This window comes from Lonchura striata, chromosome 5 (genome assembly GCF_046129695.1).
Source record: "Lonchura striata isolate bLonStr1 chromosome 5, bLonStr1.mat, whole genome shotgun sequence".
NCBI classification, from domain to species: Eukaryota; Metazoa; Chordata; class Aves; order Passeriformes; family Estrildidae; genus Lonchura; species Lonchura striata.
This window is the reverse complement of record NC_134607.1, coordinates 34,287,503-34,308,912: the sequence shown is the minus strand read 5'-3', so window position 1 is coordinate 34,308,912 and position 21,410 is coordinate 34,287,503. Positions and strand designations below refer to the sequence as shown.

The 21,410-nt window shown below is 44.6% G+C and overlaps 1 protein-coding gene across 1 annotated transcript; it reads right to left on the bottom strand.

Moving 5' to 3' along the window:
* Positions 1–311: 311 nt before the first annotated feature.
* On the bottom strand, positions 312–15,424 carry WNT2 (Wnt family member 2). The gene is made up of 5 exons (XM_021553504.3): positions 15,345–15,424; positions 13,747–13,970; positions 10,514–10,791; positions 7,416–7,680; positions 312–541 (listed from the first exon to the last, which is right to left on the bottom strand). Exons 1-5 carry the CDS (start codon positions 15,422–15,424, stop codon positions 312–314), a joined length of 1,077 nt encoding a protein of 358 aa, XP_021409179.1.
* Between the last annotated feature and the right edge of the window lie 5,986 nt (positions 15,425–21,410).

Genomic DNA, 21,410 nt, shown 5'->3' with positions numbered 1-21,410 from the left:
TTCCTGTGCTCCTGATGGCAGGAATGAATTGCCACAAGGGTTCTGCGGGAAAGTTACACGGTGGTTGGAAGAGTCTTGGCGCAAGTACGTCCTTCCAGAGCTGCATCAGTTTATGCAGAGACAACTCTGCAGCAACACCATCACACAGAAATGCAAAGGAAATGCTGAAGGGTTATATCAATTTTTCAGCAGCATCTCTGCAATGAACACAAAGGCAAAACAGGCATAGAAGTAAGAAAGATCTCTGATGCATTCCCTGCGTGGACCAGGAAGGGCAAAGGCTGTGGTCCTCAGCATCAGTAGCCTGTGCGTCATGTCCGGGAAATCCAGCCAGCGCTCTTTGGCGCCTTGCAGGTGTGAATGTCCACCACTTCCAGGCAGTCCTGGCAGCGCACAGCACAGCACCAGTGGAATTTGCACTCGCATTTTGTCATCCTGCTGACGCGGGAGGTGTCATAGCCTCTCCCGCAGCACATCACTTCACAGCTGTCCATGCCACGCGAGGTTTGGTTGCACACCCGACCAGCTGTCCCAAGGGACCCTGCAAAGGGAATGCACCAAAAGTTAGGAGGCAGACTTTAAGGAAAAACAGCAAACATATGAAAATAGGTATGGGAGACATAACATCACATCACTCAAGATTCAATATCAAGCCAGAAAATTGCCTATTAAAGTAAAATTGCTCCCATATTTCCCCTAGGAATCAGGCCTGGAGATGAGGAAAAAAAGGGATTAAATACTTTAAGGGTCTGCCTGATTCTCCTAATATCATCATTTTGCTTCATCTTTCCCTGGCACTTTCTTCCCCTCCAGGGAGTAGACACCCTTCCCAAGGCAGCCCTGCACCCCCAGGACTGTCTGAAATGGGATGGCCAGGTGGGGTGTCCATCTTCCCAGTGCTCAGGATCTCAGGCTTTGCTGAGGAGCTCTGGGTTTGCAGGAGAGGGCTAGGAAAGAGAAGACCACAGAATCTAGTGGATGCCAGGGACTCAATAGATAAAGTAGCTGTGTTGCCAATAATCAAACCCTTGCAGAAGTGAGTGCGCCCCAGGCATTTGGCATCACTGCTGTGTCCACCCACAGGCCCCATTCCACCAGTTCAGGTGGCAGCTGAAGAGTTGCTGCTCTGTGTTCCTCTCATCTCTGTAGGTTAACACAAAGGGTTCTTCTCCCCTTTCATGATAAGATTAAAAGAAACGAAATTATAGCCTGCTGTGGACAGAAAGAGGGAGAAGAACCATACCACACCTTATCATACTCTTCAAACACTCAGGAGGAGTGGCTGAAATGCCAGTGCCTATATCCACATGGCACAAAATGGCTCTGGCATGTCTTTGAACAGTGACTGTAACACATAGAAGCCACTGTTCATCTAACACAAACTGATTTTAGTATACATTTAGGATCAATGTCACAGGAGCTGACAGGTTATTACCACCAAACTGAAAACTTCATAAAAATTGTGTTACCTAATTTCCTATGTATTGCTATTATGACTAAAATGCAGATATGCCCAAAAAATAACATTCTTCTGATATTTTCTATAGGCCTGATTACAACTCCATTCTCTTCTTGAGCAAGGTGATATTCCCTAAGTAATGGCTGTGGTCAGTAAATTAACTGGAATTATTTTACAAAGCATATTTACAGATGCACACTGAACATGAACAATTTACCTTCTTAAGGAAAACTAATACAAGCAAACATTAATTAAAATTTGCATAAGCTAGGATAGCAAACCAATCTTAATTAATAAAATGTAAACTGCAGTTAAATTGTAATTATTAATAATTTAGGTTGAATAAATTCTAATTGTTTTTCCCTAGGGTGAATTAATGTATGCACTGATGCTGCTGTCTCAAAGCAGTTTATAACATACAAATCGCCACTGCACCCCCCCAACATCAGGAAGACTTCATATTATATGAGGGCTGACCCCACACCACTAATGTAATGAGGGGTCTCAGGAACTAGACCCAAGTCACCTTCTCAAACTGTGTTTTTTCATGGGACCAACACATGATCCAGCCTCTCAGCCATGGGGGTGCAAATTTTCCTCTTTTTGTATCCAACTTAGGACAGTCTTCAACTGCTGTCCTGGAGAAGTGCTTCAGCCCCTAAAACACAGCTTCCCTCCCATGGCCTGATTCCTGTGCTTATTTAAATATTTAAATATTGATGGGGTAGAGGTGTACACCTGGGGAGTTTCCCCATGAGGAGGCTGGTTCGTGTCCGCTGTGGGCAGAGCAGAAGGGCGGCTCAGCTCAGCGCCCGCGGCGCCGTCCCAAGGCCCCGGCCCTGCAGAGCTGCTGCACCAGCCACCCCACAGGGAACTGGCACAGCGAAAACAGACCGAATGGAGCCAGAAACAGGCTCCTGCACCTGCAGCCTGATCAATCCCAAATCTCCTTGGGGTCTGAGCATGTTCATGCTGCTGCCTGTGGACTAATGCTCTGCATAACATCCTTGGGGAGATGGCTGAACAGCGCTTCCAAGTAAAGCTCTGATATTTGGGGGAGCATCTCAGCTGGCTGTAACAACCAGCGATGTGTGCATCAGGCACACCCTGCACCAGGAAACCAGCAGTAACTCCTGCTCCTGGCCTACTGTCCCTACAGCCAGTGCCATCACTGGATCCCCTGCAGGAAGGGAGGAGAGGTGCCCCCAGCAGTGACCCACACGAGCACACACTACTCCCAGCAAGCCCTCAGCCATGCAGTTCTCCCTGCAGAGCCAGCTGCACCGGGGCAACTGGCATAACGGGCATAGCAGTGATGCCAAGAGGCCTTTCCAGATCCTTTTTTCAGGAATCACTCCATGATGGGGGAAGAAAGACTTCCAGTGGCCCCCATTGCCTCCAGTCTAAGCAAGGCTGAAGAGTCAGGGGGATGCAGAACTACATGATGCACCTGTGGTCCCACAGGAAGCCTGTGGTAGAATAAAAGCCAGATCCTGCTTCCCAGCCATCATACTCTCCTCCATCCATGATGCTGAACTAACAGCTGGGATACCTGAATGTAAGTTCTGCTGTTTGTGTCAGCCCACAGCATCATAGATATCCAGCAATATCCATTACATCCCAGACTGTGCAAAATACAACCAAATTCACAGAAAGGGTTATTAGACACTGGAATGGATCTCCCAGGGAGGGGGTGGAATCACTGGCCCTAGAAATGTTTAAGGAAAGACTTGGTGTGACACTTAGTGCATGATCTAGTTAACATGGTAGTGTTTGCTCAAAGGTTGGATTTGGTCATCTCAGAAGTCTTTTCTAACCTAACTGATTCTGTGAAGAACTTTAAAGGCACTTGTCCTGCTCTCTCTGTTCAGACCAAAAAAACACTACAAAGGTCAATCTTGTGACTCATGTGATTAACAGTCTATATCAGGAATTCACACTAGTGGAGGAAAAGCAAAGTTGCCCTCTGCCTCAGCACAGCTCCCAACCAGGAGCAGAGTGGGGCCATGTCACTTGGCTGCTGGGGGTGAAGGAAGACCCCATGTCCCCCACATCCATCAAGAGCTGTACAGAAAGGTTTGACCACATTCCTGAGCTGAGGTCCAAGTTAGTTTCCAAGTCTGATGTTCCTATGTCCAGATGTAAGGGGAAATCACACAGCACTAAAGGACAACCTAAGCAGGATGCATCCACTGCTTTCAACAGGAGTTTTGCCACCAGCTTCAAAACCAAGATTATTTCACCACTAAGAGACAGTCAGAAACTGGTATCATCTGATGCTGACCACAAAACATTAACATTTACTACACGACTACAAGAGGGGACTTAATTATCCATAGACTGGGACAAAAGTGAAAACAAGCTCATATAAAGGCTTCGTTTCTGAGCAAAACCAACCTTTTTTAAAGTTCAAACAGCATCTTCAGAATCTCTGCAGCTTCTCTAGTGAGAAGGAAAATGAACAATAACCAGTAGTGAGGAGCCAGACAAGTGACTGCACTCCTTGGCGGGCCTGAGTGATGAAGGCAGCAGAAGACACTGCACAAAGTAAGGCAGAGTTTTCTTCCTGCTACCTGTAGTGCGCCTCCTCATCACTTACAAGGCAGGAGTAGGTTCTAACTTGTAAAAAATTTTTGTTCAACCTCTTTGTTTTCATTTCAAATGTTGGAATTGCCATGCCTACACACATTTTACCTGCCAAAACATCAACAGCTTTTCATACTGCCAACTTCACAGCCTGTACATCAAGTCCTTTCTTCTCAGTTTGCACAGTTATTTTTGGAAATCAACATGTGTTATGTTGGAAAATATTTTCTTTCCATTCTTAAAGCCCTAAAATGTATTTATTAGTATATAATGAGAGCTTTTTCCTTCTACTTCTATTGATTAAAATCTGGTGTCAAGCAATAACATCCATTATTAGACTTACACACACACTCAAACAAAAGCAAAAAGAAAAATGCAAAACCAGTGAAATCCCCAATGATAGTTTCTTCACAAGTATTCTTGGGGAAAAAACAATTGAAGGAAAAATGTTCACAGAAAAGTAGCTCTGGAGCTACTGGATCTTACACCTGGTACAGAAGGGCTGAAGAAAACAGGCAATACACATTGGAGGTAGATTTGTCTGGAGGGGCTGGGATTTCCCAGGCCAGCACTGAAGAGATGGCTATGTGTTGATAAAACCAACAGTTTACCTAGGATGACTTTTAAAAGCTGTCTGGGATGTTCTATCTCTGTTTCTATCAAATTTTGAGTATGAAATTGTGAGCAAAAATTATTTCAGCAGAGTTATGTGTGCTGGGTTAAATGATTTCTGAACACTTCTGAAAAATCTTCCTTTAGTCCTTTGTGAGGTCTTAAGGCAAGGAAAGAGGTGGTCAGGTTATTACATTATCTTGCTATTGAGTTACTATTAGTGATTTCCCATATTGTACCTCTCCTAAAATCAATTACTCCACTTTTCCTTTCTAGAGGAAAAAAACCAAAACAAACAAACAAACCCAAACAAACTACATTTTGGGGTGTTCCATGGATGCATGTCCAGCTGCCCCCTCAGACAGCTTTTACCCAGGGTTAAAGCTCCAGTGGGGGAATAGAAGGTATCTGCTTTTTTCCTGGGTAGGCTGCTAATGGCAGAATCCTTGAGCACTTTAAACTCACTGGTTCCTATGTGTTAGCACAATCAAGCCACAGAGCACACTGGCTTGGACAGTTTAGTTTGTGAAGTTGTCTCTGGTCAAGTCATGAGGTGTCATAAGGTTTTCTCTGTGAATCCTTCATTCAGCTCCAGCACTAACCAGGTTCCAGATAATTTTTTTCCCCTGAAGCACCAAATTGCTTGAATTCCCTGGAGAATGAAAGGCAGAACTGTACTCAATGACATACTAAAACATTGTGGTATTAGATTTAGCTGACACTGAATCCAATACCACACTGAGATGCTCCCCATCTACTTCCAAACTCAGACTTCCATAATCTCATTCCATTTGCAATCATTTAACAGGGCTGGCACTCTGCAATGCTCAACAGGGCAAACCAAAAAATGAAAAAAATGTGGTGCAGCAGCCAAAATCATCTCCCTCAAAGTCAGCTCAGGTTTTGTTTGTGTGGTTCTTTCTTTGCTCCATGCAAGCAGCAGGGCATCCCACATCCCAACAAAGGTTTACTGCAGTTTTCTAAAAATATGCTCTTCTAAACAGCCACATTCTCTGAGTTCTGAGCAGCAAAGAAACACCACCTCAGCTACAGTGTTATAGTGAGCTGAGCCAAAAAAGCATATCAGACTTTGCCATCTCTGGGCAGGTTTGTCAGTGTCTGGCAAATGCACTTAATACACTGTGGTGAAAAATGCCCACTCTCCTCCAAAATAACAAGATTGACAGATAAGATTAGGTTTAGTACAAAGAGATTATTAAATGGCTTTTTGACATAGAAATGGGTAGAGTACAATTTTTTCTTCCAGGCAAAAAGAAATCATGTTTTTTACAATGAATGAGGCAATATCAAGAGATAAATGTTTTGAAAAAATCCTAGTCTACAAAATTAATCTCTGCATGATGCCATAATACGTCCATTTATTCACTTGGATTAGACTTTACAGTGTCAGTCACTATTCAAGGAATGGTATATGTGCTCGTGCAGGTAATAAACATCACCTGCCAAAATAATAAATAACATTTAAAATATGTTGACGACTCAACTAACCAGAAACACTGTACAATGTAATTGTACTGGATGAAATTCTGCATTCACTGAAGTCAATAGTACATGACCAGGAATTCACATATTGTTCTTATTTAAGTACAGCTGTTCTGCAATGTTTATTCCAAGCAAACTTGGATTGTAAACATGCAGCAGTGCCAAAAAGACTTGAGCTGCATTGCTATCCAGATACTTAAGGATTTTTCATATGGGGTGCAATCTGGTCTGCTATACAACCTATTAATTAGTTCCACAACTAATACATTACTCAGTCTGCCTCTCTTTTCCAAATTTCTGGTTTTCTAGTTACTAGTTTTTAATTGCCACATCAGGAAATACTATACATAGGTCAAGAGCCGCTAGCAGGTTTCCTGGTGCTTGGCAGTGCCTTGAATTCTGTAGCACTGCTAAGTGTGTCCCTATCAAATATCTGAAGCAGGAAAATCCAGTGTTAACAGCAGCACCAATACTTTATTTCTTCCCACAGGGGCTGGCACAGCTCTTCAGAAAATGTGATGGTTGTCATGGACAGAGCCAACACTGCCTCATAAAGAGGAATAAAGAGCTGTGCCACTCAGCCAAGTGTGCTGTGTCCCACCCACCTCTACTCCTTCATCCACCTGCGTCCTCCACATCCTCTAGCTGCTGCCTCACCCCCCATTACCCACAGCTGCCTTGACTGGGCAAGCAGGGCTGGATTGTCACAGGCTGTACCTTCCACATTAGATGGGGACAGGCACGTCTGCAACTGGGGTCCGCAGTCACAGTGAGCTGTGGGAATGTGCAGATAAAGGAGGGCACCACAGTGGTAGCATAACAACCTGGAAAGGAAGCAACACAACAGGAGGTGGCATCAACAGGACTTGGGGCAGCTCTGCAGTGAGCTGCATGGCACAAGAGTGAGTGTGGCTGTGCCCACTATGGACCTGCCTCCAGAGCACAACTCAAACTTGTGCTGAAAGCAGCTTTGCCTTACAGCATCTCCAGGGCTCCATAGCATCTGGCAGAAACCACTGAATTATATTAGAACAATTGGCTGTTGTACACCTAGAGACATTAAGGAACTATTGTTCTCGTACTGAGTCCTTCCAAAACATCTTCTTTCCTGTTTCCTGCTGGTTACATGCATGGATTTGTGTTTTTTTATATATATACACATACACACTCTTTCTCTCAATCAAATTATAATTTTTGACCCCTGAAGTACAAATGTCTTAAACAAAAGCATTCACATGTAATGGTAGAGGCTTACCTACATCCCTGTCCCTGATGCAGTAGTCTGGAGAGCTCTCAAAGTATACCAGGTCATTCTTAGTTGGCTTCTTAAATTTCTTATTAGCCACAGTGAAACCTGTTCCATCTTGATTCATGACCACCTGAATTGCTCCATTGTATTTCTTCCACAGATAATCTCCTGTTTTCCTAAAGTCTGCCATGGCCAGCCAGCAGGTCCTTAGAGTGCAGGATCCACTCACACCGTGACATTTGCACTCCTGTTTCAAAAACCGCTTCACGGCCTGTTTAGAAATGCACAGGTAAATATAAATACACACAGGTAAAACAAAGTGCAGTTAATTGCTTCTCAGCCCCTTTCCATCCATCCTGTAATGCCAGGCCTGCGATGGGTCTCCAAATTACGGTCTGTAGTGACACCCACTGGTAGCATCAAGTCATCCCCATGTGGTTGCTCTGCTCTGGTTGCTTGACTCACCGTGCACACAATCCTCTTGCTGGTGGGTTTACCTGCCTGCTCCTGCCAGTCATCCCACGGACCCATGTGGTCCACAGTGCTAGGACACAGACTGGACAGGAAGAAATGATCAGAAATGGCCAGAATCATTCAGTCCCTTGGGGGGGCGAAGGTGCCCTCTCTCCCATTGTTCCAGCTGCAGGATGGCTGTGCTGACCCTCTGACCCTCTCCAGCTGATCTTCATGAAGTTGCCCTTTACTCTGAACAGCATTCAAATATTGCCCAGAAATTCATGGGCATTTCATATTTAAATTATTTTTTAAAGGCTGTGTAAAGCATTGTACTGTGCTAGGTATCAGATTGATGCAGAATTTTAAAATACAGTATAGATAAAATACTTATTTTAACAAACAGATGCAGATTTTAGCAAACATTTTAGAATAAGACCTTCATTAGTTTTCATTGGAGAGATCACCCTTATCATTAATTTAACATCTGGATAGTATTAAAGCCATTTCAGCTTCATCTCAGACATTTAAGCTATCTGTATGATGTTGGAGAACAACAGATGGGTTCATAGACAGTAAATAATTCATTCCTAATTATGTAGATATGGATATTTGATCTATAAATATTGTGCCTTAAGAGTTCATGAAATACAAACTTTATAGAGTTTGTACAAGAGGAATGTCATCATGGGAGGAAAGTAAGAGAGAGGAAAGCTCCATGATTACAAGTGAGATTGATGCACAGTGGGGCAGCCTTTTTCAGTCAAGCACTTAGTAATAAAGTGAGAATGTATTACAAAACCAAAGGACTTTCAATTTTCTTTCCAACTTGTAAATGATATGACTACTTCAAAGAAGTCACTGGCATTCCCACAGCTCCTTTTCATTGCCATATCACAAATCTGGGATTTAAGCAGATGTTTGGTTTTAATTATCCGAGCAGAAATCAGTTTAACTACTTGTATGTTTGAAACAACTTGCTGGAATAGTGGAAGAAGCACATAGGAATATGTTTTGTTTTTGTTTTTTTTTTTTTTTTGTCCTATACTCTAATACAGCATATTATGTTCTATGATTCATATGGGAATATGAAAAATATTTGTTTCATTTATTTTTTAATTAGTACAGTTGGAATAGTCTAGTTTTAAAAGAGATGTATCAACACCCCTTTTTGGGGGCAAGAAAAAATAAAGGCCACAGATGGTCATACCCAGGTCAAAATGCCAGGCTTGTGAGCAGCTGAGGTGGTGAGATCCCTGCAAAGCTAAGCCTACACTACTGCACTTTGAATACAAAACAGTGTCTTTATCCATAAAACAGGTCCTAGAGCACATGATAACATGTTCATTATTTTTAATTGAACATATTAATTAAAATTTATTTATCTTTTTCTAAAAATCTACCTTACCAGTACTACCTTAATATTTGGCAGAGGTGTTTTTTTAAATTTAAAAATAATAAGATGCTCAAATATTACAGAAAGTACTTCCCATCATGGAACTTACTTGCTCCTAAAAAAATCATTGTGTTGTAGACTTCAGCCTCTTTTGGACAGTAACAGAAACATGACCACAGTACTGCATGTGCCTATCACTGATCTAAAAAGCCTCATCTGCCTACATTACATATTAATTACACATGCTGGTAATAAGCAGGTGGAGGAAAGGTGCTGAAGAACAAAATTTTTTGGGAAAATCATCAACTTGCAGTACAAAAAAAGATCAGAATACAAACAACTTAATTCCTACTAAATATACATTAAGGAAAACCAAAGATAAGACACAAAAAGTCTCTACAAATAATTCCAGAAGTGCTTGGTCTAGTACAATAAAATGTTTTTTTCTGTATTTCAGATGTCATGGGAGCAGCAAAGTCTTACCATGTTTTAAAAAATGAAACAGCATATTCCAATTTCATGCACCATTCTTACTTTTCATAGCTATCACTACAAAATGTTAGTGCAGATATTCCTCAGCCCTTGTACCAGAGGTGGGCATCACACCTGGCACCTACTCCTTCTACTCACCTACGATGTAAAGATTTTTTAGTTGAAATTCAGGAATGGTATTTTCATACAATGTTTAGTAAAGGGATTGCAGGTCATGCTCTAAGGCCATTGCCTTTTGGAGGGATATGTATTTTAAAAAGTGAAGTATATTTAAAAAGTGAAGTAGTTACCTTTTATCTCTGCTCACTTTGTGATTAAGTTTACCATATACATACAGAAATTGACAGAATGTTTTTTTTTTTCTCGAATGTTATTTTGGATTTGCTCTTTGTCAAACCTGTTCTTCAATGTGATCTTAACCTCCCTTAGGAATTTGTATTCTGTATTAACCAAAAATAAAACTCCTGCTTATATAAAGCTCAAAACAAAACCTCCATCCAAACTGATCCTGCATCTTAGGCTCCTGCTTAACTTCCATCACAAAGAGTGACTGAAGTGACTCCAACAGGAATACTGCTAGGCAGTTGAATTCAGTCTGTTTGTAGATCTCTGTCACACTGATAGAAACAGTAGCTCAGGCTCCTGCTCTTCCCATAATTCTTCATAATTGCTGAGACCAGACAGCAAGGTCAAGCATTAAGTGCTCCAGACACAACAGAGTTGTCCAAGAACATCTCTAGGCATCTATTGGATGGACACCCACCTTCCTTCCAGCTCTGTTGTTGTGAAGGTTCATCAGTGCCCTGGCGTCTTTTCCTTTCTGTTCTTTGGCATCCACAAAGGCTCTGGCAAATTTAATTCCATAGTCAATGTTATCACTGCAGCCACCCCAGTCAAAATGGCCCTTGCTGTCCTTGGCAGAGCCTTTCTTCTTGGGATCACAGGAGCAGGATTTCAGCTCCCCTTGGCTACATGCCCTGGTGATGGCAAAAACAACTCCAGCAGAGGAGATGGCATGTACAAAAGCAGATTCTCGACTACCTGAAACAAAAAAAGGTTGCTTTAAATATCATCGTGGTGGCTACTTTGTGTGGCTGTCCTATATCCAAGACACTTAGGCTGGACTTTTTTGCAGAGCAAAAGATAACTAGGCTGAAATCATACCAATACACATTCCCTGGAGCCAGAATTAGTCATGGCTTAAACTTGGACCCCTCCCTGGTAAAAGCTCATCAATATAGTGTTAGAGCTGGAAAACATTAAACATTTGCTTCTGATATTGATTCATATACTTTCATGGATCAGTTGTTTTGTACAGATATGTGAATAGGACAGCTGGTATTCCTATCACGTTTCACGAATTTAGAAGAATATATGAAGTGCTATGTGAGAGATAAGTTTAAGAAATTATTAAACAGGGACACTAAATCAACACATACATTGCAAAATACTGCAAGTAACTCTTGAAACTAGATTTTTCCTATCCTGAAGCTCTTGGAATAGACTTTCCTGCTTAAAACATGCTAGGGAGAAAACTTGGGTGTTATTTTCTGAAAAATAAGTTAATATTAGGTTTTCAGCCTAGAATCAAGCCCGTAACCATAATTCACACAAATAAATTCCATTAAATCAATGGCACCACTTGTGTCATGCTTGAGGCAGGATTTGGCCTGGCAGCTGTGACTTCTTCATGCCAGCTGCTCTGGCAGTTTTCCCATCTCCTAACCAAGATACTTTATTATACCAAAGATTATCTGAATTTCTAGACTATGCCTACTCATAGGCAATTAGGTACATATTTCAATGTAATAATTGCTTTTATTTTAAGATGCAGTAGTTTACAATAGAGAGCTACATTACACTGACACAAATCTACTTATGGTAATGGAATATTTTTCTACTTTTAAATTTTTTAGCATAGGAAGAAGAACAAGTAGATTTTTTTGCAATATCTAAGACAACTTGCAGTGAGAGAGACCTCTTTGCAGGGCTTGTAAGCCTTAAGTAATTAGCACAGTAATAGAGGACCCCAAAGACAAATGCTAACAGTGATTTTTTTTTTTTTTTTGTAGAGGCAGAATTGCACTATAGAACTTTATATTTAGTATTTCAATTGCAGTAGCAACAATATGTTTAACTTATGAATGGGCCCTGAACTTCCACATTCTGTGCAAGTCTTTTGCAAATGGCAACTGGGTAAACCATGCCTTCCCTCTACTCTCTTCAAAAACGGGCAAAGGTTACCACAGCTTGTTAGAAATCACACTCTTTTGAAGACTTATTTCTGAGAAAACGTATTCAGAAATTTTGAAAATTTGCGAAGTGTTAATTAAAAATAAACACTTGATATTGTTGGAAGAGACAATGTTTATTTGAGCTTATTGAACTAGTCAGTTTTATTAGAGCACTATCAAGCTATATTTCCATGGCAATCACAGTCTGATCAGGCTCAGTGCAGAGCTCAGAAGCCTGATGCTGTCATTCTGTCACATGAGCCAACAGTGAAAACTTCACTTTTGGAAAAACTGCATTTTTACTTTTTTATTAAATAGCCTCATCATTATTAGGCTATGTTCTGCCAGACATGTTTTCCTAAACATCAGACAAACCTCACTGAAAACTTCAGCCTCTGGGTGACGTTACTGGTTACTCACAAATAATTGCCAAGGGAACATGAAGCTGGTTACAGGAACCAACGGCTTACCAGCAGCAGAACCTAGCACGGAATGAAAATCCCTGTGCTTGGGTCAGCATGCCCAGTGCCTGCCATCCTCCTCTCCATCCTCGCCAGTGGGACAATGGTACTTTCCTACTCCCCTCCTTGCAGGTGCCATGCTGCTCATAGCTTAGGATGATCCTGGGGACATTCCAGGGACACGAGTGCCAGGGCAGGGTCAGCCGTGCGCACAGCGTGTGGCACTTGGTGAAAAGAGCTGCAGTTACTAAGAATCTCAGCAGATTTATCCCTTGGGTAAGGACACTCTGACATAGTAACCAATCCCAGCCATTTCTTTGAGTCAAAAGGGCCACGGTTGAGATCTGAAGACTCACTAGATGCCTTCCTCCGACCTTTAGATGACAACACCACCCTGCTTAACCATCCTCCCTCAGGGCGGGAAGCACAGTGTTGCTCCCTCAGTTGCTTGGGCTCCACGCAAGCCTGGCTCATCTCTATCAAATGTGTGTGCCGTGCCTCTCTGCCCCGAGCCTGACCCGAAATGCCGCGGTGCCTGGAGGGCAGCGCTGCCCCGCATGGGCGCAGACCGCTGCAGCCAGCACAGCCCGGGAGGCGCTGCGCCCTGCTGCGCCCTGCTGCGCCCTGCTGCGCCCTGCTGCGCCCTGCTGCGCCCTGCTGCTGCGCTTTCCCGGAGAACGCCACCGTGGGAATCGGCCCGCAGGAGGGATTGATTGGCTCCTGCCATCCCAACGCACTGCCCTTCTCTTTGCACTTGAGCTGCCCCTTTCAACAGGCCTCATCCGAAGTACTAGTATCCTGAGGCTGGGCTGTGAAAGTCTTCTGTCCTGCTGCCACATTCTGATGCTTCAATTTCCCTGTAGGCCTTAAAATGTGGGTTTGATATCCATTATACACCAAAAAAAATAGTCGTGAGCTGCAGCCAGCCCCTAATACGCCAAAACTCCAGATTGTCTCCCTGATTTGAGACAGGTTTTTAAGCAACACAGACCCTCACGTTATCATATATGCTGTTCTGCTATCCGTGAGACCCTAAAATAACTTTGCATGTCCTCCTTCCTTTCCTCCTGAAATGCAAACCCAAGTTTCACCCTTGTAAGGATGAAGGACAGAGGATGATGGCCACAGCTTCTCATGTTTCCCGCACACTGCCCAGGGGGTGCCAGCCCGTTACCCTTACGAGGAACACTTGCGCCCGCACCCCGACTCCCCACACCCCCTTTTACCCTGGGGCCGTGGGCGCGGGGGCTGCACCCCCCACCCAAGCCCGCGGGAAGCCCCTCCCTGGCCCCGGCACTCACTGCGCAGCAGAACGCGGCCGAGCAGCCGCTGCCCCCGCTCCAGGGCGTTGCAGTCCCAGCGGTGCCGGCGGAACTGGTGCTGGCACTCGGCCGTCCAGGCGGCCACGCCGCGGCCGATGGACAGCATCGCCTCGGGGTGCCGCCGGCACAGCTGCCGCTGCCGGCTCACCAGGCCCGGCACGTTGTCGCACATCACCCGCGACGAGCCCACGGCGCCCATGTACCTGCGGGAGGGAAGGGGCAGGGCAGCGCCGGGGGCCCGCGCCGGCCCCCGGGCACCGACTCCGAGGGAAGCAGGGTCCTCAGCGCCCCGGAGCCTTCCTCTGGGGGTCCCGAGCTGCAGCTACCTCTGCCTTTTTGGTGGAAATCCTTTACAATTAGTCATCGACCCTGTGTTTTTTTTAATAACGTAAAGCATTCAGGAGAACCTCAAGCCCCGCTATTGCAGCTCCGTACAGTACTTAAAAAAAAAAAAAAAAAAAAACAACCTTGAAAAAATTAAATTACATCATCTCTATCCAGATGGTCTCTATTAGTCCTGAAACGTTTCAAAAAGTACCTTTCATAAAATCCAAACTTCTATAGGTGTCTTTTGAAGGGATCAAACAGAAGAAATGGTCCTTTCCTTGAATTTTCATTATTTTATACGATCATTAAATCGTTAATGCCGTAACTTCCAAAAAATATATAGCTAAGTCGCATTTAGAAGACACCATGACAAAAAGCTATCACAATAAATAGCGTTTATACGACTAAGTACACAGATAGTCGTTTTATTGAGACATGCCCAGTCTGATAAATCAGGCTTTGATCGCGCATCAGCCAGAGTCAAGGTTAAACGTGTTCCCCAGGATTACAAGGAGGGGTTTAACTCCTCTCGTACACCAAGACTTTCCAGCCCGGGCTTGGTTGGGGTCCCCAGTTTGAGGGGCAGGTTTATGTTTCCATTCTAACGCGTTTTGCAGCGAGCTGCCTGAGACGCCCCACGCCGACATCAACTATCGCTTGAAGCCGGGCCCTGCGCTGCCCGCCGGGCTCTCAGACCTCTGCTCTGGCAGTTTGCAGTTCAGCGAGGACTGTGAAGGAGGGAGGGGCGACGGAGGGCGAGGGAGAGCGAGGAAGAAATAAAAAATAAATTAATAATAAAAACGTAGCGCCGCTGTAGCCAATTCCCAGCGCCGCCAGGGCGCGGAGGGGCGGCTGCCAGCAGCGGCGGGCGGCAGCCCGCGCCCCTCGGGCGTGTTCCCGCCGCCTCCCGCCCCGGCCCGCTCCCTCCGCGGCCCCGGGCGGTGCCCGCTGCCCCGCCGGGCCGGGTGCCCCGCACCGCTGCCGAAACCCCGGGCAGACCCCGCAGCTGCGCTGCGCTCGTGCGGAGGAGGAGGTCGGAGAGCGGGGACGGGGTGTGGAAGGAGGTGCTGGCACCGTCTAAATCCGCTCGCTTTAAGGCCGGACTTTCCGGACCGGAGCAGCTGGGAGCAGCGAGCTCCGCTTCTGCGAGACTAAGAGGGAGAGGCTTCCCCCACCTTCCCTAAGTCACAATTAATCCGACCCCACCTTCCCCAAGAGCAAATAAAAATTTCTGGAATTGCACAGCTTACCACCATGAGGAGGTGACGGGTGGGGTCGCCCAGATCAAGACCAAGGGAAGAGACCACCAGATCCCAGGGAGAAAGTTCATGTTAGAAACGCTTCGGTCCACATCAGGTCAGTTGCAGGGGGCAGAAGAAATCCCATGGAGCAACAAGGACGAGCAGGGGCAAACGCAGCTTGAGGGCTACTTCTTTCCCGTGGGTCAAGCACCTTCGCATCCCCACGCGTGATCGCGGGGCTTACTGATCCCCTGGAGGGATTCGGGGGATGCCGGTTGGTGCATCGCTCTGGATTCCTCTCGGTTCGCCCTGCACCAAATCCCTCAGGACGTGGAGTTCAGCCCCGCTCCCATCCTTCATCTTTGCCCCGATCCAGCTCTTCCCTGCAGTCACGGCAAAACTGAGGGGCTGGTGTGGGCTGCTCTCAGATTGGGTGGGTTCTGCTTTGGTTGGTGTTTTTTTTTTTTTTTCCTCTGAAACTCTGATGGATGAAATGATGTCAAGAGACACTGGGGGAAGAGGAGGAGGTAACACCTCTGATTAGGCAAGGAATCCCGAGGAGCCAGTTGCTTTCCAATAACCCTACAAGCAGAGAGTGAGTTCAGACCCGCCAGCAGATGCTACACGACCTGCTGCGGAGCCGGCGGCGGCCCCGGCAGGCTGTAACAGACCGGCAGCACTTGGCACCTCTCGGGGTTTGGCACGACGGCAATTCATGGCTGGGTGCGTGCACCCGCGAACACCGAGCACGGAACGGAACCGCGATGCGGTGCTAGCAGAGAACCACAGCAGTCCCGCTATGGGGTGGACACCGCCCGGCCGCCACCCCTCGCCACGGGCCCCGCAAAGCCGGGGCGGCTTCTCCGCGGGCACAGGCGCCGGGGCGCCTCCGTCCCGGGCGTCCCCCCGCAGCGCGGGGAGCCCCGGCCCGCGGGGGCGGAACACGCGCCCCATCGCTGCACCCCGGGATGGGCGAAGCCGCCGCAGCGCTCCCCGGCCCGAGAGGCGACCGGCGGCCCCCGCCCCAGAGAGGGGCGACGCCGCCGGGACTGGAAGCAAAGTCGAGACTAAGGGATTTAGCAACTTTTTAACTTCGTATCATCTCTGTCTGCACAGCAAATACAGGGTAACGCATATTCTAAACAACGAACCCTCATTATCAAACTGGAGATGCCCCACTTCCGAGACAATGTTCGTTGGCTGAAAAAAAGACAAATGCCCAAGGCTGCTATGTGAGTTAGGGACTACACGGCTCTTGTTACTAAAAGAAGCCTGCAGTTGTTAACTCCAGGTGAAAATCTGGAAGAGCAAGCAAGGAAGCACCCTTTAAGAGCTGTTCTTCAGGCTGCATATTACATCCATTCTCGTGTTTCTCGGTACAACTTCTCAAGATTTCAGACACTGATCTAGACGTAGGCACTGTTTCAGAAAGAAAATGCACAAGGCAGAATTATGTGAAGTTTTGACGTGCTAACATTCACCTACTACTAACTTAACTTGAAAGAAGTACCACAAACAATCCTCAGAAATCAACACCAAACACCCACCCACAACTGCAATGTCAAGATCTTTTGACTGCAAAGACTTCCGAGTAAGATATAATTGAAGCTTGGGACACATGAATGCTTCTATAACAGTACTTACCCAGAGGCAACTACAGCTCCACTTACTAACTCCAGCAGGTGTTAAAAGCAACAGATGAGCATTCAGCATCCACGTGATAAAATGTAATCAGTGTAAAAACACTCCAATTTTTAGCTTTTGGCTGACTTATTTCTTACATTTACAATACACTTTGGATCATTTACCAGGGCAGAGAAACACCAGTGAGGACAGCAAATTCCAGCAGTATTTTAGACCCATACAAAGAGAGGCTACAATCCTCCCTGCTATCAGCTTTCTCAGGCTTGCAGTAAAAAACTGACTTCTTAGAATTTCTCACACCCTTCGGTATTAATAGGAGCTCCTTCACCTGCGGATACTGGCATTAGTGGCTTATCAACGATATCCTTTCCCCCTCCATTAGTCATTTACCCCATCTGCATTCCAGTTTTGCTGCTAATCAGATTATTTCCTCAACCCCTCCGCTTTGTGCCAGCCCTACAGAAATTCACCTTGGCTCCATTATTTCTACTAACAACCACACCCTCGTTATAGATAATGACGAAACAGGCACGTTTGGAAAGGAACCTGGGGGACCACACTGGTTTTGCATGGCCATGCTTAGGTGGCAGGGGGCCATGGGGTGGTTTCTGTGTGAAGATGCCAGAAGCTTCCCACATGTCTAACATAGCCAATGTCAGCCAGCCCCAGGATGAACCTGCCACTGGCTAAGGTCAAGCCCACTAGTGATGGTAGTTGCACCTATGAGACCACTATTTGATAATGCAAAAAAACCCCTCTGCAACAGCAATTGTGCCAAAGAGTGTGTTGGACAACATGAGAGGAACAGCTGTGAAGACACCCACGCCAGTGAAGAACAATGGGGAGAAGGTTCTCCAGCTGCCAGGGGAAGATTCCCAAGCAGACCATAGTGAGTCAGGCTGTCCTCCTGCAGCCGACAGAGGTCCATGGTGGAGCAGAGATCCACCTGCAGTTTGTGGAGAACCCCATGCTGGGTTGAAGGAGGCTGTGACCGTGTGGGAAGCCCATGCTAGAGCAGGGTATCCTCACTGGAGCAGCTCATGAAGAACTGCAGCCTGTGGAGAGGACTCACTCATGCTGAAGAAGTTCATGGAGGACTCATGACAGGGAGGGCTGGTTCCTGATGCAGCCTGGAGAGGCTGCTGGCCTCCCTTGCTGCAAGAAAAGCCTGAATCTAGGAATCCGTAGCCGTCTTCAACAAGTATTATGTGCATAGTTTCTCATACAGTTAAGAAATCATTCCATATGCAACACACAACAGTGGAGTAGCCAGAGCACAGAAAGCCCCATTTGCTGCACACCTTCTGAAATCAAACTGAGATTTTTCAATACAATAATGAAAATAATGTAGTTAAATCTGTATTCCTACATTCAAAAAAAAACTATTTTCAGGAAAGATGAAGGCATGGAAGGCTAATCTGAAATTTTATTCAAGAAAAACCCCACAAAACTCTTGAGCACATCTTCCTGTATATATTACAGCCAGTAGCACATCTTAAAAGAACAGAAAATCCTTTTCCAGAGGTATCTCTGTAAGTCCCACTTCCAGGAACTATAACTCTATATTATATGAAACTACACCATTTGGATCAGGATAAAAACTGTAAGTAATTTATCAGCTATTAAACCTGCTGAGGTCGCATAATTCATTTCATGTCAGTAAAACCCACTGTCATATCTCACTTGGATCTCAATGCAGCCCCATTACCTGAAAATTCTTATTTCTGGAATGAGGGAATTAAAATTTTCAAATATACACTTCTCCCCCACCTCCAGAACAAAGAAATGACAGCACATGTCCTGAAAAGCAGAAATCTGCAGTTTGGATACCTGTTAAGCCTTCAAGGCTTTGTAGCCTTGCTACCTACTAACAGGTATCAGAACTGTAGTCTCTGCACATAAAGATCCAAAGCAACATTTGTAGTACTTTACAGTATGTATTACTATATTTCTAGTAACACAGGAGTTTTATTTGGGAAAGACAACCTGTAGCTTTTGCAGAACTGGTGAAACAGAGAAGGCAAATGCAAACCATCACCTACTCACAAGGAAGTGATAGCTTTGGGAAGCACCTGTAAGGGTTCAAAGACAACAAATGAAAGAAGAATAAATTGCACATTTTAAGTCCTGTCCTCAATAAGGCACTTGGATGAAATAAAAGAGAAACACATGTTAAGGTTAGTGGAGAATATAGTAGAAAAAGCACCTCACACTCAGTTTAAGAATACACATATGCCAAAATGCTCTTTATTACTTTTAATTGGCTATCAGGAATAATTAAAGGTGATGCCTTACATTGCAAGGGAGATACTGCACAAGTCAAATTTAAAGGGCAAGGCAAATCCCAAAGCACAGAAGAGAGACACAGGATACACAAGTCACAGCCTTAGACAGAAAATTTAAAACAGAAATCTTGCAGGTCCTTCAGATCTCCATGGGATTGTCCAAGACCCTGATTTTACACAACAGCCCATACATTCAGGAAAGGCCATGGTATGAATAGTAATCTCTATGAAGACAAGTTAGGTATGCAATGACATTTCAAGTAGGAACCTCACTGCATCTTTAAGCAACCAGGTACCCCAAAAGATTTGGCCCGAGGTCCAACTCACTCAATCCTCAGCATTTCAATTTGCACTACTGTGGGAGGAGAACAACAGAAGCAGGGCTGTGCAGTTTACCTGCTTAATACATGCAAAGCTCTTTAGCATTCTCCTCCAATCCCCTCATAGATGTGCAAATCATTGTATTCTTACTGTTCTAGGATAATGACTGCAATTTGATGGCTTGCAGAAGGAGGCCTCTCAGCAGGGACATTTTCATATGAAGGCTCCCTTAGGAGGTGCTGGTGGGGGTAAGAATTCTGGAAGTGTAGCTCAAGAGTCAGATGTTGAAGCAATCTTTCTCTTTGCTTCCTGCTCTATCACTACCATATTGTGACACCTTGTCAGAGAATTTGAAAGAGGCACTGCAACAACACGAAAGTGAATAAAGGATATCAATATATCCTTTATTTGAATAAATATGAAATCCATCATCTAAGCCCAAGTTTGGAATCCAAGAAGGTAAATGCAATTTTATTATTTTTTTAATGATATGGTATGTTAAAATATTCTTTGTTCATTTGGCTCTTAAAATGTCCTCCTCATGCAACATAGTTTCTGATTGACCAATTAATGAAAACAAAGTGGTTACTCCAAGACTCTTGCTTCTTGTGAATGGTTTACGGAATTTTGGATACTATACTTGAACAGTACAGGATGCCAAGGATACTGTTAGCACAAGGCTTATGTTTAACTCAAATGATGCTCACATGTGTGCTTGCAATTGTGACTACAAGCATCAGAAACAGGTGACCCATAAGATAATTCAAAAAGACCAGCTTCTTCCAAATGTATTTTGGACATCTCCTGAAGTTCAGACCTTTGACTCACTTCTGCAAAAAACACTTTATAATAACTCTCACACTTGAAAAAAAATTACCAGCAACTATCATGCATTACTTTTTTTGCCCCCTAAGTATTTTACACCGAAGGCAGAATAATTTAGTTAAATACTGGTAAAACTTTTTTGGAGCAGATTTTCTGTTCAACTGTAAGAGCTCCAAGTTCAGCTTAGAAGTTCTCCAGCTGACCAGATCTTTTCTTCAAATTGATGGAAGTAGAGTTTGAATCTTTGTTATCACAAATGTCAAGATCTACTAGTGGCAGGAAATGCGTATCTTGAAAGCTATATTCAGTGTCCTTTGAAGTGCCTCTGTTAATGCAATTTGTCACTTAAATGGGGAAGTAAGGGCTAAGAAACAGAATCTTTTGAAGGGCAGAAACCTTATGAGCAGTTGAAATAATTCCACTTAACTAATGCAAAAACTACATGTAGGAAACAGTATGTATAACATGCCTGGCCACTCCCCCTCCACTACCAACCCCAAAAACCCCAAACACCTTCACCCAACAGAAACTCCCAAAAGACATTAGGTGACAAAGTTCTAGTACTACCTGTGAGCCGACCCATCACTGAGCAACTGCATTTTAACCGTATTTTAAATTGATTAGAGGAAGAGTGGTGTGTATATAAAAGGTTCTTCCTTTCACAATATGTGCCCTGTTAGTTTATGATTAATTCTACAGTAATATGAAGAACCAGAGAACTATTTTTTCAGTATTTCCTTTTATATACTTTGTTCATGCTGATAGAATGTTCATTTCCACCTCTGGCAGATGGTGGTGGTGAATACAGCTTATCCCCTCTGATATCAGTTTGGGAGCAGAAGAAAACAGAAAAACCCCTGCAATTTATGTTGTTTTTACCTCTGGTCTCATCACTGTGTGATGGTCCTGGCATTGAAGGATGAAAGAAGGTAAAACAATTGCAGTAAAAAGGAAACACACTAACACCCAATGCAATTCTCTAAGAAAAGCAGAAAACAGC